The following is a 17,717-nucleotide window of genomic DNA, read 5'->3' on the forward strand; positions in this document are numbered from 1 at the left end:
ACTGTGGCACTAACCCACACTTCCCAGCCAGTGATGCTCATGCTGGCTCTGGCCCCTGCTGGTGGGAATGCACTCACACTAATCCTGTTACCAGATGGGGGTAGGCGCCTGCTGCCCCTCTCACAGCTGCTGCATTTTGTCATTCAGTGTCTTGGAGAAAATACATGAATGGCTGGGCCAGTGCCTGCCTTTCCCATCATTGCCCACTCCATCCACGCCTAGGGGAATTCTGTCAAGCCAGTGCTGCCACCTGTTGTCACTTTCTTGGTAATACAGCTTTAAAGTTGACTGGGTTTTTCTTCCTCAAATAAACCAGTAATTCTGCTAAAGTAAATGGCTTCCACAGATCCCCACTTCTGGGTCCTGAGAAACACAGGCAACCCAGAAGCTACCAGATTGGATCAGGCTGAGATCCATCCAGCCCCGCGTCCTGTCACTGACAGTGGCCAGCACCAGCAAGGTGCAAGAATCCTGCAACAGGTGGCTCTGGAATAACCTGACCACAAGGAAATGTCATCTGAACCCCCTCAGTTAGAGACTGATTCCTGGTGTCGGTGTCCAGGGCTGGGGTTCGCACTTCAGACAGGGCGTTGAGAAATCCAAAGGGTTCAGAAAAGAGCTACAAGAAGGGTCTGAAGCCTTGTAGCAAGAGACCAAAGAAGCTCAGTCTATTAAAGGAAGGTTCAGAGGTGACTTGATCACAGTCTCTAAGTCCCTGTACAGGGAGAAGATTTCTGAAAGCAGATTTAATCTAGATCTAATGTAGCAGACAAAGGCAGAACAAGATCCAGTGGCTGGAAGCTGAAGCCAGACGAATTCAAACTAGAAGTGAGGTGTACATTTTGAACACAGAGGGTATTTCATCACTGGAAAAACCTTGCCAAGGGATGTGATGGATTGTGCATCTCTTGACATCTTTAAACTAAGACTGGATATGTCTTTGTGCTCTAGCTCCACTGGAAGGGATGAGTTTGATGCAGGAATTCCTGGGCGAGATTCTCTGGCCTGTGCTACTCAAGAGATCAGACTGGATGATCATGTCTGGTCTTAACATCTGTGAATCTATTAATCTGCTTGCTCATGCCTTGAAATATGCTTGCTCATGTCCCCTCTAAAACTCATGTTTTAGTTTTTAATAGTTACTATTGTGACTCTGGTTCTTTGATCCATATCAATGTCCAATCTTTTTTTGAATCTTGCTAGGCTGTGGCAATGAGTTCCACAGGCTAATTGTGACTTGCAAACTGTATGGGTAGAGGCAGGAGGCAGGTACGCACACACAAACGCACATGTGCACGCACACACATTCTGGAGTCACAGAGTCACATCTGGAGGCTGATGCTGTGAACACACAGCTGTCCCTCGTGTGGCTGGCACGAGCTGTCTTCAGCGTTCTACATGGTAATTCAGGAAACTCTCAGTGATAGTTTCCTGCCCACTGATTTGAGACTCTTCTTTAACCAAACGCTTTGTCCATTGTGTACGGAATGGCCTGGCCTGCAGCATGCATGGGAGGTGTTGAAAGAGCCCTGACATCGCCCCCCCTGCACTGCTGAAGGTGCTCAGTGTGGATTGCAGATGACCCCTCTGGTGGTAGGGCTAGAATACTGGCCATTTGCTGAGACTGCCAGCATGGGGCACATCCAATGTAGACACATTTCAGCGAAGGACTGGGCTGGAACAACTGGTTAATTTCACGTAGGCCATGCCGCAGCACGTTTGGTCAGCACTTCCTGGTGACAGAGTTGTAGCAGTGACCTAGGCCTGCTCCTCATTCTGATATGGTCCTTTTGCATAACGAGGCTGGAAACCACCTGGGAATACCACTTTGCTACCAGATTCCCTGGATGACAGTGAAGTGGCAAAATACAGTGGCTCCAGGCCCTACCCCCATACCAGCCCCTGTTGCTAGCAGCATGGCTAGAGGACAGGGGTGTGTGGCCAGACAGCCTCTGTGCTCCAGCTATTTCCAGCTGCTGGAATGGCCCTTTGGGGCTATGGGCAGTGGGGAAGCCTTGTCTGAATTACAGCAAGTGAGTCCCTATCTCGGGCTTGCTGTGATACTGCTAGTGTGCTCTGGAGCTGAGGCCTTTCCATGCTAATGGCTTGAGCCCCATGAATGGCTGAGCACAAGCATTGCATCTGTTCCTGAGTCAGAGCACGTGGAAAATCTGCTCATCCTGTCACCAAACTGCACCTGGACCCAGCAACCAGCAGGCCGGGGAGGAACAGAGTGGGGAAATATCCCCCAGTGAGGAGAGGAGGTCTGACCAAGGGATGTGGGGCCCTGTCATCCCCACCACAGCTGCCCCCTGTGCCCTCAGTTCCCAATCTCGTGTTCTGTCCTGTCCTGCCCTGCATCAGCCTGGATCCTGCTCCTCCTTCATTCTAAGGAATCCCTTCTCCCGTCTCACATGTTCTCCTTCCACGGTGCTCCCTCTGCCTGGGACTCCCTGCGCCAGTGAGCCAGGCAGGCGCCCTCCCTTCTGCTGCAGTGCCCGGCTCCCATCACCCCCTGAGCTCAGCCAGCTCAGACACAGGGCGCTTGGGCCCAGTCTGCTCTAGGACACGCCCCTGTGCTCGTGCTGGCTCAGCCTCGGGAATCAATGGTGCTGGCACCTCTGGCTGCACTGTGGACTCTCCTGCAGGGCCCCATGGCCACCAACTTTGCTGACACTGGGCTGGGGTGTGCTGGGTGTAGATGGTGCCTTTCCTGCCTGCTCTGTGTTCTCCCCAGCCAGGCAGGCACTGCTCAGCCAGCACCCTGCACTCACAGCCTTTGCACAGACACGCTTTCCTGTGGGGCTGGAGTGCAGCTGCCCTGCTGAGCCTGAGCTCCACGGCTCTCACCCCCTCTCTCTGCCCGTAGGAGGTCAGCGGCTGGTACTATCTTCTTGGTGAGGACCTGGGCAGGACCAAGCACCTGAAGGTGGCCACGCGGCATCTGAAGCAGAGCAGAGGTGGGTCCCCCTTGGCAGCATGCTCTGGGGAGTGGTACGTCCCAAGAGCTAGCAGAGCGTGGGAGGGGCATGGGTTCTCATGCCCTGCCTCCTCCCCACTGGCACTGTGTGGAGCCAGGTGAGATGGGTTCGATCACAGAAACCCCCTTGGGGCTGCCAGCTGATGTGCCAAGACTACTTCTGCCCCTGCTTTCCCTGCCCTCCCAGCTTGGGACTTCATTGCCCTGCCTGGTTTGAGCCCATCCCACTAGCCTGCTGCAAACCAAGACCCAGGTCTGAACCATGTCCCCTAACAGCTGTAGGCTTCAACTGAAAGCAGCTTAAGAAGTGTTCCTGTCTTTAACGTTCAGATACTCAACTCCCAATGGAGTCAAAACCCCAAATAAATCCGTTTTACCCTGTATAAAGCTTATGAATTGTTCGCCCTCTATAACACTGACAGAGAGATATGCAGAGCTGTTTGCCCTCCAGGTATTAATACATATTCTGGGTTAATTAATAAGTAAAAAGTGATTTTTTTAAATACAGAAAGTAGGATTTAAGTGGTTCCAAGTAATAGCAGACAGAACAAAGTGAATTACCAAGCAAAATAAAATAGAAAACGCAAGTCTATGTCTAATACAGTAAGAAAACTGAATACAGATAAAAACCTCACCTTCAGAGGAACCTTCAGAGGAATTCCAGTAAGCTTCATTTTACAGACTAGTCTCCTTCTAGTCTGGGTCCAACAATCACTCACACCCCCTGTAGTTACTGTCCTTTGTTCCAGTTTTTTTCAGGTATCCTTGGGGGTGGAGAGGCTATCTCTTGAGCCAGCTGAAGACCAAATGGAGGGGTCTCCCAGGGGTTTAAATAGACTTTCTCTTGTGTGTGGATACCCCCTCCTCTCTCCTGTGCAAAGTCCATGTCCAAGATGGAATTCTGGAGTCACCTGGGCAAGTCACATGTCCGTGCATGACTCAGTTTTTACAGGCAGCAGCCATTGTTCACATGCTACCTTGAAAGTCCTCATGTAGACTTCTTATGTGGATTGAAGCCTTTCAAGATCCATTGTCCATCCTATAGCTGGCCTCCAGGTATCCTCTGCGGGCCCCCGGGGAGACTCAAGTAGGAGCCTGTGGCCTGGTGGCCCCACAGAGCGTCTCTGCCTGTGCTGCGTGGAGCTGGGCCTGGCTGGCAGCCTCCCTGTGCTGCTCTCCCAGCAGTGCTGCCAGGTCACTGCCGGGATGGTTTTCCTGCTCCCCAATAGATGATTTATCACAGGATGTTGGAGACTCGGACCCTAAACTGCCTTTGAGCCAGCTCAGTGTGTGAGCATTGCTGGGCCAAAATCCAGCATTGGCCTTCTCCAGGAAAGGGTAAAAGGGAAACTTCTGCCCCTCCGAAGGCCACCCAGGGTGCAGCTACACTGTGAGTCGGGGATGCGATGTCCAGCTGGAGGAGACACACACGTTATCTCTCACCGAGCTAGCGTGTGAGAAGTGGGACGGGCTAGCTGCCCTGAGTGTGTGCTTAATGGGGCGACTGGGACAGCCCAGGCTCCCTGCACTGCACAGTAACCTCACAGCCCCAGTACTGCCCTAGGGTGCCAGCCCTGGCTCTGAGCCCAGCTCCTCCTGAACCACCCTGCTAGGCTGCCTGCAGTGACTCAAGTGTGTGAGCACCAACCTCAGAGCAGACTGGCAGGAACCAGGCCACGAACCCCCCCGGCTGTGAGTTCCAACCAATTATCATGTGTAAACTCCCCAGCCTAAATGTAGGGTCACAGTCCCCTTGGGTAGTCTGACCTGTCGCACCACCCAGGGGAGCCTGCCTTTGTGATGGATGGTCCCTTACACCACCAATCAGAGCAATATTCAGGTTACTCCGAGTCCCAAAGGTCCAGTCACTTACCCAGGTAAGTTGCACCTTAGATCTCACACCAAAGACAAGGCTTGTAGCCAATCCTGTAATAAACTACATACAGATTTATGAATAGGAAAAGGAAAGAAGAGAGCTATTTATGAGGTTAAAACAGATAAATGTACATGTACAAGTGAATTACAATCTTCAGTTTCAAGAGGTAATAGAAATTTCTGTAATGAACAAGCTCTAGATGACCTTTAGGGCTAGCCCAGGCTAAGCAGAGTCCAAGCAGCATAGAGATAATCGGTTCCTTCTGTTTATCCCCCTCCTCCCATGTGCTCTGAGCTGCAGACACAGCTGATGGGAGGAACTCACTTGCATGACTCATCTTTGGGGAGAGGGGGCAGAGCAGGACAACTAAAGAGTCTTTTGTCCTCTTTAATATCCCTGCAATAGTCTGTCTGGGGTTAATGGACCTTGCCCATTGGGCAGGACATAAGTCCTTCTGCTGGAGCTCGGCCCTTCACACTAGTTAATGTCTCTCCCTGTCCCCTGATTTACACAGTCACAGGCTCACAATACAAATGCTCACATATTACCTTACACTGGGAAATACAGACGCTGTAGATGAGATGAATGCCGGCAGCAACTCACAAGCGTTCGGTAAAGTCTAAAGACTAAGCACATTCATATAATCCTAATACCAGTTTTAACAATCCTAACACTGATTCCAGCTAGGTGTTTGTCAGCGTTTGGTTGAGGCATGGGGACAATGGCATGAGCTGGCACCTGGTCTGCCAGCATCACACACCTGACCCATCACTAATGTTCTCCCGGCCGCCTGGCTCCCGCAGCAATGCTGGGTTGTTGTGGAGGCAGGAGAATGACCTAGGGACGAGAGAGGCAGCGCCCGGCTTGCTGTAGCTAAGGACAGTGCTATGGTTTGCAGTCACAGCAGGGACTACATCCATAGGGAGGTGTGACGGGCAGCATCTCTCTGCACTTGCTCTGAGGGGCAGATTGGGATATTCTGGAAAGTCCCAGGCAAATCTGTTTAGGAGAGGGAGATGCCCTCCCTTGTGCTGTCCCCTGAGGAGCCCTGGAGACACGGATGGCCTGGTTCAGTGAGCCAGCAAGCCTGCAGGAGCTCTGAGACATCTGAGGAGTAGGCTGGGGGTGTGCAGGGGGTTCATTTACAGATAACCAGGCTGTTTGGCATGGCTCCTCCTAGCTGCTTCCCTTTCTACCAAGGGCGGCCGGTGCACAATGCATGTCACTAGGTGCTGGAGTGGTTCAGTGGGTACTGGGGAACACCATCTCTCCTCAGCTGGGCCCAGGGAGCATGCAGGAGGGGAGTTCCTCTCCTGCACACTTCCCAGGGGCTAAGCAAGGAGAGAATACAGCTCCTTCTCCTCCTTTCCATCTAGGACAACCCCACCCCTGCCAGCTCCTCCTCCCCTACTGGGGGGAAGGCAGAGGAACCCATCACACCTCAATTGCTCCCCAGCTTTCCTGTGGAAAGTCCAGCCCTCCAGCCCAGGGCCACTTTAGGGGAGGAGGAGGGGCTCAGCCTGGCTGCCATATTGTCTTTACACAACCTGGATTTCCCAACTCAGCGACGCTCAGACATTGTGGTAATGGGGCCATGTTAGCACTTACACAGGAGAGATCCTGGCCAGGTCTAAATGGGGTGACCCAGAGAGAAGGGACATCCTCCCCCTCCTTGGGGACACAAGCCCTTCTTTTCTCCCTGTCTCTCCCACTCGCTGTGCCTATCACCACATGCTGCTGCTGCTGCATCTCACATGCTCTCCAGCTTTGGGCCAGCATCCGCCAGCCTTGGGACCATTGAAATCAATGGATTCCCTCCTGTTGCCTCCAGTGAGCTTTGGATCAGGCCCTTGCTGAGTTCTCCATCCTGCCTGGCTCTAACCTGTGGGGCTGCCCAGTGTCTGCAGGAGTGGAGCAGGCCTGGGACAGGAGATGTGCTGCGGGGGTGGTCTGCACAGAGTGCGGTCTGGGCTGGGACACAGTCGCAGGGCAATGTGTGTGAAGGGCACGTGGCAGCTGCCCATCATGCCACCCTCAGTGGATTAACAGGGAATTTCCGGGTCTTCAAACACCCACAGGAAATGCCACCATGTTAAAGGCAGAAGCGTCTGCGTAGTGCCTGAGAGCAGCCTATGTGACATGCTCTTTCTGTTGCCTTCTAGAGCCACTGCTGGCGAGCCAGGGGGCTGCACTGGGAAACCAGGAGGCTGAGAACATGGAGCAGCTCAAGGTAAGTGTGACAGGTGTGCCGGGGCCAGCTGCGCCCAGTGGGTGCAGCACAGCACTAATGACCCAGGGAGCAGGGGCAGGAGAGGGAGAGAAGGGCCAGAGGGAGGCTGATCCCAGGGCAGGAGCTGTGCAGGAGGTCGCTCATCTGCACAGTAGTAGGACTCAGTGAAAGGGCAGAGAGGGCTAGTGCTAGACCAGCAGGGAGGAGAGGAAAGTCTGGGGGGTTGCTGAGCAGGGGAGTCAGAATGGGACCATGAAATGAGTGGGCCTGTGATGGTTTCTCACACGCAGAACAAGCCAGAATTACATTTGCTTTATACAACAAAGCACAATGGGCAAGTCTTCATGAGAGAGAGCGCAGTGTGTGTGTCTCCTCTGTGTCTCCTCTGTGGCAGGCTGTGTCCGAACACAGCATGGTGGCTTCCTTTGCAGCCCTCCTCTCCATTTAGGCCCTGTCCACACTCCAGCATATAGGCTGATTTTGTAACCAGTTAGTGACTCTAAATGCAATCGGTGTCTTCATGCAGCATGGTCAGTAGCCAGGACCCATGGCAGCTGCAGGCCTAGGCTGCCCCATGGCTCTCTTCTGGCACCTGGGTCAGCACTCTGTTTTGTTGCTGTGTGAACTGGACCCCTGACCATGTAACCAGGCTGGTTGGACCTCCGCCCTCCATTCTCTGTGTAGTAGGATGTCTCAGCATGCACTGTTACTGCTGTGGTATGTGCGTCTCCTGGGCACTCTGTCCCCTGCTGGCTTCTTATGGGATAGGTGCCCAAATTTCCCAGAATGCACTGGTATGTACCTAGCTGGGTGGCGTGGCCTGTGTAGGTACGAGGCACAAAGATTCCAGCGTGGACTCAGCACCGCACCCCTTGTGACCAGGGCAGATGAGAGAGTTGCAGGCTGGTTAGAAAACTGTGGAGTGGCTGGAGCTGCAGTGTGGATTGGGCCATGCAGGTGAGATCTGTGGGAAACAAGTCAAGAGCGACGTACACCCCATGGGGAAACTACCTGACAATGTGGGGATGTGCCTGTGCTTCCCTGCACATGTACTGTGGGGTGGTGCTGGAGAGCCCGGAGGCCATGGAGAGGCTTTGCTCTAGCTCAGGGAGAGGAGTGATTCATTCCAAAGACTTTCAAAGGAGCCAGAGCTGTGTGACTAGGCCAGGGGTGGGCAAACTTTTTGGCCTGAGGGCCACATTGGATATGGAAATTGTACGGCGGGCCATGAATGCTCATGAAATTCGGGGTTGGGGTGTGGGAGGGGATGAGGGCTCTGGCTAGAGGTGTGGGCTCTGTGGTGGGTCCAGAAATTAGGAGTTCAGTGTGTGGCTCTGGGCTGGGGCAGGGAGTTGGGGTGCGGGGGAGAGAGGGACTCCAGCTGGGGGTGTGGACTCTGGGGTGGGGCTGGGGATGAGGGTTTGGGCTGCAGGAGGGTGCGCCGGGCTGGGACCAAGGGGCAGGAGGGGGATCAGGGCTGGGGTAGGGGGTTGGGGCATGGGAGGGGATGAAGGGGTGATTTCCTCAAGCAGCTCCCAGAAGCAGCAGCACGTCCCTTCTCCGGCTCCTACGTGGAGGCACGGCCAGGCAGTTCTGCACACTGCGATTCCCAGCCAATGGGAGCTGTGGGGATGACACTTGGGACAGGGGCAGCATGCGGAGCCCCTTGGCTGCCCCTATATGTAGGAGCCGGAGCGGGGACGTGCCGCTTCCTCCGGGAGCCGCGTGGAGCAAGTCCCTGACCCTACTCCCTGGCGGAAGCTCAAGGGCCAGATTAAAATGTCTGAAGGGCCGGATGTGGCCCCCGGGCTGTAGTTTGCCCACCCCTGGACTAGACTGTGCTACGCTGCACTGAGAGGCCCTTCCTGCGGACACCTGCTGATTTGTCTGAATGTGCTGCCTTTTCACCCTACGTCTTTCCAGTGGATGTTACGTTAAATCCTTTGTCACCTGAATGGGGCGCTTGAGACCGAGGCCGCTGTGATTTATAGGAGAGGCAAGGATGGGAAACAGCAACACAAACACAGGGCCCACGTCGGAAACTGGGCCCAACTGGCCCTGTGATTGATCTGTGCCAAATTCCGCCTCGCTGCTTCCCTCAGCTGCATTCTCAGTTATTTGTTTTAAACTGTAGGGTTGAGCTAGACAAACTAACCCAGCGTCCCTTATCCCTCCCTTCCTCTCACATAGGCAGGGTTTAAATTCAGAGCTCCTGCCAGTAAATATTTTCAACCCCTCTGGAGTATTTATAGCCTGGTGGAGGGATGGGGGGCTTCGGGAAATGCCCTGTAAGAATGAACACAGTGACAGTCACCACTGGCCTGAAAGATGGCAAACTGGGGGAGGCAGAGTGTTGGCCTGTCTGCTCAGCGCAGCCCCAGCCTGGCAGGGCTAGACACTGCCGAGCCAGTTTGGTTAGTGACTTCAAACCAAGCCCTTTGTGTTTGTGCGGAGTTGTCCTCTGCTAGTTAAAATCCCCTCACCCACTTGTGTTTGGATTTCTGTGGCAGCCACCAGACCATGCTGCAGTGACAGGGACTCCAGGGACTCGGTTTGGCTGGGGTTTGAAGCCTTGCCTCATTTCTGCCCCGTGGAGGAAGCTGAAAGGAGCTTTCTTCTTGCTTTGTTTAGCTGCATTCTACAGGGGTTCCCCTGTGACTCGGCATTCCTGGGAGCTGCTGCTGCAGTGTGCAAAGAGGCCATGTCACGCAGCTTTGTGCTGTACATCTGACTTGATTCAGAGTGGTGCTGTGCCTTTAATTCTGAAATTAAACCATGGGTGCCACTGACCTCCAAGCTTTGGGTCATATTTCCCCCCCCCCCCCGCCCCCTGTAAACACAAAGCAGTATTGTGCGTGTTTGTTCTGTGAAAACAAATTCTTCCTTGGTTTCCTAAAGCAGAATCACTTTTCCTCTCATATCTTTAAACTAGGGTAAGAAGTCTTTTTACTGAAGTAAAGCTTGTGCAGCTGAGGCCTGTGAAACGCTGCTTACACATCCTCAAAGTGTTTGTGAGAACCTTGGAATAACAAAGTGCTCTGTGCCACTGAAGAATGCAGCAGGAACAAAAGCCACATCAACAGAGAAGGGACTAGGGAATACTGAATAGTTGACAGGAATTTTAATATAAAACTCTCTCTCTTCCTTGTCACTTGGAGTTTTCAGGAAGCCCTCTGTCTTATCGTAAAGCGGCATACAGCACAGACAGGGGCTTGGGAGGTGAAAGGTGGCTTCCTGCCATTCTTCTCTAGAGCTGGGTTCCCATGGGCGGTCATGCCAGTTTCACTGTGGCTTGTTCTATGCTGTTGTGATACAAGGAGACCAGGATTCCTGCTCCTTTGAGGGATTTAACTTCCATGGGCTAGTGGCGAGTTTAGAGCCTGCAATCATGAATCGCTTCAATGGACTCTGCAAGGTGTGCTCGGAGCGGAGATACAGACAGGTCTGTGGAACCTAACCCTAATCCGAATGCAAAGTGAATCCATCTGGGGAGTGCATGTCTATTGCAGAGTCTGAGTTAGGCATATGTGCTGACTGTGTTCTCCCAGAGCCTGCTGCTCTGGCTGTGCGTGTCAGGTTATTTCCTGTGTGTTGGTTTGTCAGGATTGTTTTGCAAATGCCATTTTAGCAGAGATCGTGGAAATGCTCGACAAGTCGGCATCTGTGTATAAATGATCTCTGTCTGCGTATGGGCAGATCCGCACAACTGTGGATGGCCCCATGGTGGGAGCGAGCATTCAGCTTGCGCTAATGGCTGGAGTGTTAGTGCTGTAACAAGTTGGTGTGTCCTGGGGAAGTGCTAAGCTGAGCAGCAGTGTCCAATTTACCATTCATTAGTGGAAAGGAGGGCACTGCAGACTGTTAAGCAGATCCTTCCTTGTGTTTATCAGGAATGCATTAGGGAGACAAGCTAGTTACATTTGACATTGATGGCTGCTAGGAAAGAGTCTTGCTGAGCGTTATAAAGGAAAGTTCCAAGTTCTGTCTGACCGGGTTTGTCCGTGGCTTTGTCTGTCACGGGCTATTTTTATAGGTGTAAATGTGGCTGTGTAGATGAAGCTGCCTTGGCATTTCTGACACCAGCTCCCCATTGCTCTGCAGTGGGGTCATGGCTCACTCCCAGGCAGACTGAGGGGTCACAACCCCTTTGTTGAGTTCTCCTGTTTACCCTAGTTCTGAGGCTAGGGCTGGAATTGCGGGATCGTGTATATGTGGCACTGCACTCTGTTCAGTGCAATGAATTAGTTTCACAATCTAGATGGGAAGAAGACAGAGCAGAAGGAGTCTCCTTGGTTAAACATGCCCCATCCAGTCTCTGGGCTGGATAAAGGGTGTCACACGGCAACTCCACTCCGCTCTGCATGTGGCGATGGTTTACTATGACTCATGGCTTGGGCCATGTTAATTCTTGGTCTCCCAGAACCAGTGAAATCTCCCCTGGCTCCTTCCCCGACACCATGGGTGTAGAGTTCTGATAACTCGGTGCCCTCTAGGGTACTGACGTCACATGCCATCTCTGCACCCACCTTCCCTGTCTGGGTTCACACTTCCCAGCCCTTGTCTGCAGGGGCAGAAACAGTGCTTCTTATTCAGCACTGGTGCCAGCTGGGAGCTGTAGCCCAGACCCCGAGCGCAAGTGTTTTGACCACTCTGTCATGAAGAACACAGCTGGGTTTCTTTTTCAGTAATGAAGATCTATACTCAGCTGTTGGTTCTCTTGATGCTACATGATCAGCATTGAGTCCAGCTCACTCTCCTGTAGCTGGGCTGGCTCTTTGGGGCCATCAGGAAAAATAACGTGTCTCTGCCAGGGAAACCTGCAGATCTGACATGCAGACCCACGAGACAGAGTAAGATGGTGCTGTTTTCACCCTGTCCCTTGTGTAACCATCCCCACGTTTGAACGGGCTAGAGGGGTCGCTGCTTAGTGACATAAAACTCCCTTCAGGGCTAAGAGCATCTCTGACAGTGGTCAAGGGGCAGAGGTGGGGATGGGAAGTTAGTGTTGGGGTTCCGTGGCATGGGGCTGAGCACTGCCACGGGCTGTGGGGCTGTCCCAAAGAGCTGCTTGCTGAGCTCTTTTTAGGAGTCAACAGTGTGCCCTTGTTGCCAAGAAGGCCAATGGCATTTTGGGCTGTATAAGTAGGGGCATTGCCAGCAAGATTGAGGGACATGATCATTCCCCTCTATTCGACATTGGTGAGGCCTCATCTGGAGTACTGTGTCCAGTTTTGGGCCCCACACTACAAGAAGGATGTGGAGAAATTGGAGAGAGTCCAGCGAAGGGCAACAAAAATGATTAGGGGACTGGAACACATGACTTCTGAGGAGAGGCTGAGGGAACTGGGATTGTTTAGTGTGCGGAAGAGAAGAATGAGGGGGGATTTGATAGCTGCTTTTAACTACCTGAAAGATAGATCCAAAGAGGATGGATCTAGACTATTCTCAGTGATAGCAGATGACAGGACAAGGAGTAATGGTCTCAAGTTGCAGTGGGGGAGGTTTAGGTTGGATATTAGGAAAAACTTTTTCACTAGGAGGGTGGTGAAACACTGGAATGCGTTACCTAGGGAGGTGGTGGAATCTCCTTCCTTAGAAGTTTTTAAGGTCAGGCTTGACAAAGCCCTGACTGGGATGATTTAGTTGGGATTGGTCCTACTCTGGGCAGGGGGTTGGACTAGATGGCCTCCAGAGGTCCCTTCCAGCTCTGTTATTCTATGATTCTATAATTCTATGACTCCCAGGCCTAGAAACGCCCTGATCCTCTGGCCCTGTGTTCAATCTAAGTGTAGAGAAGAGTCAAAGCTGAAGAGCCACCACCAGCATTTTGGCCTGTTTGTGACCCACCAAACCCCCAAAGCTACCCAAGGCAGTGGGCCTGGGCCTGTTCTTGATGATGCTAGTGGAAGGGAGTTTGGCTTTGGAAGCCCACTGTCATGCTAGGGAAATGCTGGGAGACAGGGCGTGTAGCTCCAGCAACCAGATACTATTGTGATTTCATCTTCACTTTATTAGAGCAAAAGATATGAAGAGGCTTGGATTAAATTCTCCTCAGCCAGGATCTGGAGTAGCATTGTAGATCAATGATGAGGTAGAATGTAAAGAAATAAGGAGCGATGGAATGGATAAGACAGAGTCCGTCTGGGCAAAAATTACATTGGGGAAGAAAACTATTAGAGCCTCCCCTGAGATAGTGCTTGGGGTGTGCTGTAGACCGCCAGGATCTAATCTGGATATGGACAGAGCCCTCTTTAATGTTTTTAATGAAGTAAATACTAATGGGAACTGCGTGATCACGGGAGACTTTAACTTCCCAGATATAGACTGGAGGACGAGTGCTAGTAATAATAATAGGGCTCAGATTTTCCTAGATGCGATAGCTGATGGATTCCTTCATCAAGTAGTTGCTGAACCGACTAGAGGGGATGCCATTTTAGATTTGGTTTTGGTGAGTAGTGAGGACCTCGTAGAAGAAATGGTTGTAGGGGACAGCCTTGGTTCAAGTGATCATGAGCTAACTCAGTTCAAACTGAACGGAAGGATAAACAAAAATAAATCTGCAACTGGGGTTTTTGATTTCAAAAGGGCTGACTTTCAAAAATTAAGGAAATTAGTTAGGGAAGTGGATTGGACTGAAGAACTTGTGGATCTAAAGGCAGAGGAGGCCTGGGATTACTTCAAGTCAAAGCTGCAGAAGCTATCGGAAGCCTGCATCCCAAAAAAGGGGAAAAAATTCATAGGCAGGAGTTGCAGACCAAGCTGGATGAGCAAGCATCTGAGAGAAGTGATTAAGAAAAAACAGAAAGCTTTTCTTGCTGATCCCTCCCATCTTCCACTCCCTGTAGGCTATCTTATTGAGGCCAGAACATGAAGGGATAAAGTGAGACAGGCTAAAAGTCAAGTAGAGTTGGACCTTGCAAAGGGAATTAAAACCAATAGTAAAAGGTTCTATAGCCATATAAATAAGAAGAAAATAAAGAAAGAAGTGGGACAGCTAAATACTGAGGATGGAGTGGAGGTTAAGGATAATCTAGGCTTGGCCCAATATCTAAAGAAATACTTTGCCTCAGTCTTTAATGAGGATCTTAGGGATAATGGTAGCATGACAAATGGGAATGAGGATATGGAGGTAGATATTACCATATCTGAGCGAACCTCAAACAGCTTAATGGGACTAAATCGGGGGGGCCCAGATAATCTTCATCGAAGAATATTAAAGGAATTGGCACCTGAAATTGCAAGCCCATTAGCAAGAATTTTTAATGAATCTGTAAACTCAGGGGTTGTACCATATGACTGGAGAATTGCTAACATAGTTCCTATTTTTAAGAAAGGAAAAAAAAGTGATCCGGGTAACAGCAGGCCTGTTAGTTGGACATCTGTAGTATGCAAGGTCTTGGAAAAAATTTTGAAGGAGAAAGTAGTTAAGGACATTGAGGTCAATGGAAAATGGGAGAAAATACAACATGGTTTTACAAAAGGTAGATCGTGCCAAACCAGCCTGATCTCCTTTTTTGAGAAAGTAACAGATTTTTTAGACAAAGGAAACGCAGTGGATCTAATTTACCTAGATTTCAGTAAGGTGTTTGATACCGTGCCACATGGGGAATTATTAGTTAAATTGGAAAAGATGGGGATCAATATGAAAATTGAAAGGTGGATAAGGAATTGGTTAAAAGGGAGACTACAGTGGGTCATACTGAAAGGTGAACTGTCAGGCTGGAGGGAGGTCACCAGTGAAGTTCCTCAGGGGTCGGTTTTGGGACCAATCTTATTTAATCTTTTTATTACTGACCTCGGCACAAAAAGTGGGAGTGTGCTAATAAAGTTTACAGATGACACAAAGCTGGGAAGTATTGCCAATACAGAGAAGGACCGGGATATCATACAGGAGGATCTGGATGACCTTGTAAACTGGAGTAATAGTAATAGGATGAAATTTAATAGTGAGAAGTGTAAGGTCATGCATTTCGGGATTAATAACAAGAATTTTAGTTATAAGCTGGGGACGCATCAATTAGAAGTAACGGAGGAGAAGGACCTCGGAGTATTGGTTGACCACAGGATGACTACGAGCCGCCAATGTGATATGGCCATGAAAAAAGCTAATGGGGTCTTGGCATGCATCAGGCGAGGTATTTCCAGTAGAGATAAGGAGGTGTTAGTACCGTTATACAAGGCACTGGTGAGACCTCACCTGGAATACTGTGTGCAGTTCTGGTCTCCCATGTTTAAGAAGGATGAATTCAAACTGGAACAGGTACAGAGAAGGGCTACTAGGATGATCCAAGGAATGGAAAATGTGTCTTATGAAAGGAGACTCAAGGAGCTTGGCTTGTGTAGCCTAACCAAAAGAAGGTTGAAGGGAGATATGATTACTCTCTATAAATATATCAGAGGGATAAATACCGGAGAGGGCGAGGAATTATTTAAGCTCAGTACCAATGTGGACACAAGAACAAATGGATATGAACTGGCCATCAGGAAGTTTAAACTTGAAATTAGATGAAGGTTTCTAACCATCAGAGGAGTAAAGTTCTGGAATAGCCTTCCAAGGGAAGCAGTGGGGACAAAAGACCTATCTGGCTTCAAGATTAAACTCGATAAGTTTATGGAGGAGATGGTATGATAGGATAACATGATTTTGGCAATTAATTGATCTTTAACTATTCATGGTAAATAGGCCCAATGGCCTGTGATGGGATATTAGATGGGGTGGGATCTGAGTTACTACAGAGAATTCTTTCCTGGGTATCTGGCTGGCGGATCTTGCCCACATGCTCAGGGTTCAGCTGATCCCCATATTTGGGGTTGGGAAGGAATTTTCCTCCAGGGCAGATTGGAAGAGGCTCTGGGGGTTTTTCGCCTTCCTCTGTAGCATGAGGCACGGGTCACTTGCTGGAGGATTCTCTGCACCTTGAAGTCTTTAAACCATGGTTTGAGGACTTCAATAGCTCAGACATAGGTGAGAGGTTTATTGCAGAAGTGGGTGGGTGAGATTCTGTGGCCTGCATTGTGCAGGAGGTCAGACTAGATGATCATAATGGTCCCTTCTGACCTCAATATCTATAAGTGTATGAGTCTATCTGTGGTTGCTTATTCTTGGTCCCTCAATGGGATCTGTCCTTCTGGCTGTTTATTTCCAGAAATCATATGGGTCAGTTGGTTCCTCCCCCTCCCCCCCATCCCCTCCTTTTCAGTAAACCTGGAAATGTGACAAACTTCTCTGAAATAACATTTATAGGAACTGTGACTGAGCTCCCGCTGAAAGCCAACCTTTGACAAATGAACTTCACTCTATTCATGAGAGCTCACAGCCTCCAGGGTCAGTGTGGTGAGAGGAGCCTTTCACTTGTTCCCGGAGTGCTGATGGAAAAAACCCATTAACACTCCATCCCTTCCCTTCAGAACTCCTTTCAGCCATATCCTACTTAATGAAAATACTTTAGCACAAAATAATGTGTGAGGCTTTCAGAGCATCTTCACCCCAACTGCTTTACAAATATTAATATACTAAGTCTTGCCACAATCCTGCAAGGTAGGAAAATGTCATTATTTACATATTATATAAGGGAAACCAAGGCACAGAGAGTTGCTCAAAGAAGTCACACTGGAAGTCTTTGTCAAAGCCAGGAATAAAATCATATCTCCTGGTTCCCAATCTTATCCCTTAACCCATCCTTCGTCCCACCTCTAGAACACTCCCTTGGTTATCAAGAGAAATTCAGGGGAGGGGAATTGTGTTATCTGCCTATAGTACAGGATACGCAACTCACCTGCTCACAGATTGCAATGCCAAATTTTGTGTGATTTGTAAATGCCCTTTTAAATGCCCTTGGCTGCAGTCCAGTGTCAGCTATGTCCTGGCCATATGCAGTAGTTTATGTCCTCCTACAAAGGGAGGACTTTTATACTGACAGATGTTTGTTGTCTCTGACCAGTCCATTCATCCCTCTCCAGTTGGCTATACAGATGCTGTTTTAATGTAGGCATAAAAGTCCTGGGGCTGTGCATGAGCAAAGTGCTGGGTTCTTACTGGTCACACACAGTAGCTGCCTTCCTGTGTAACAGGATGACTCTGATGTCTGTTTTCAGATTACAATCCCTCGAGGAAGGGATGGGTTTGGCTTCACAATCTGCTGCGACTCTCCAGTCCGTGTGCAGGCTGTAGACTCTGGTAAGAGAACAACCCATTTTTATACATCTTTTATTGTTGGACTCATTTGAAAGGGACCAGTCCGCGGCCCCTTTGCTTCCCTGTGTTTGATCCTGTCTTAAGAGCCTCTCAAACCTCACAGAATTTTCCTTTTCTCTTGAACAGTTTCTTTTAAATGTCCCCTTTTTGCCTCTAATGAGGCCAGAGGCCAATGTGGCTGTCTTGTTACAGCACTGCCTGTGCTCAGTGCTGAAGGTATTTCGGTGTGACTGCTGGGCACAGGGCAATGGCGGGGACTCCTGTGCCATGTCTCGGTGTTTGACACAAAAATGGTGGCAACTAGTTTTTTTCCTAATTGCTCATTGAGTGAGTAAAATTTGATTATGTAACGAGTACTCCACATAGCCAGATATTGGGAGAGAGCATTAATGGCCTGGTCCAAAGCCCATGGAAATCACTCGGAGTCTTTCTATTG

General features: G+C 50.2%; 1 protein-coding gene across 6 annotated transcripts in view; it reads left to right on the forward strand.

The window, feature by feature from the left end:
• RGS3 (regulator of G protein signaling 3) overlaps positions 1–17,717 on the forward strand; it is a 242,348-nt gene that overhangs the window by 75,408 nt on the left and 149,223 nt on the right. For 5 of the 6 annotated variants that reach the window (XR_012642096.1, XM_074973668.1, XM_074973669.1 and 2 more), the window contains 3 exons: positions 2,870–2,960; positions 7,019–7,086; positions 17,182–17,263. Coding sequence is in view for 5 of the 6 variants with exons in the window: in XM_074973668.1 (XP_074829769.1) it covers positions 2,870–2,960; positions 7,019–7,086; positions 17,182–17,263 (241 nt within the window). In the remaining variant the exon portion in view is untranslated. Of the gene's footprint in view, positions 1–2,869; positions 2,961–7,018; positions 7,087–10,386; positions 10,529–17,181; positions 17,264–17,717 lie in introns of those variants that run through there. The other variant, XM_074973672.1, reaches the window with a different exon arrangement.

This window comes from Natator depressus, chromosome 16, assembly GCF_965152275.1.
Source record: "Natator depressus isolate rNatDep1 chromosome 16, rNatDep2.hap1, whole genome shotgun sequence".
NCBI classification, from domain to species: Eukaryota; Metazoa; Chordata; order Testudines; family Cheloniidae; genus Natator; species Natator depressus.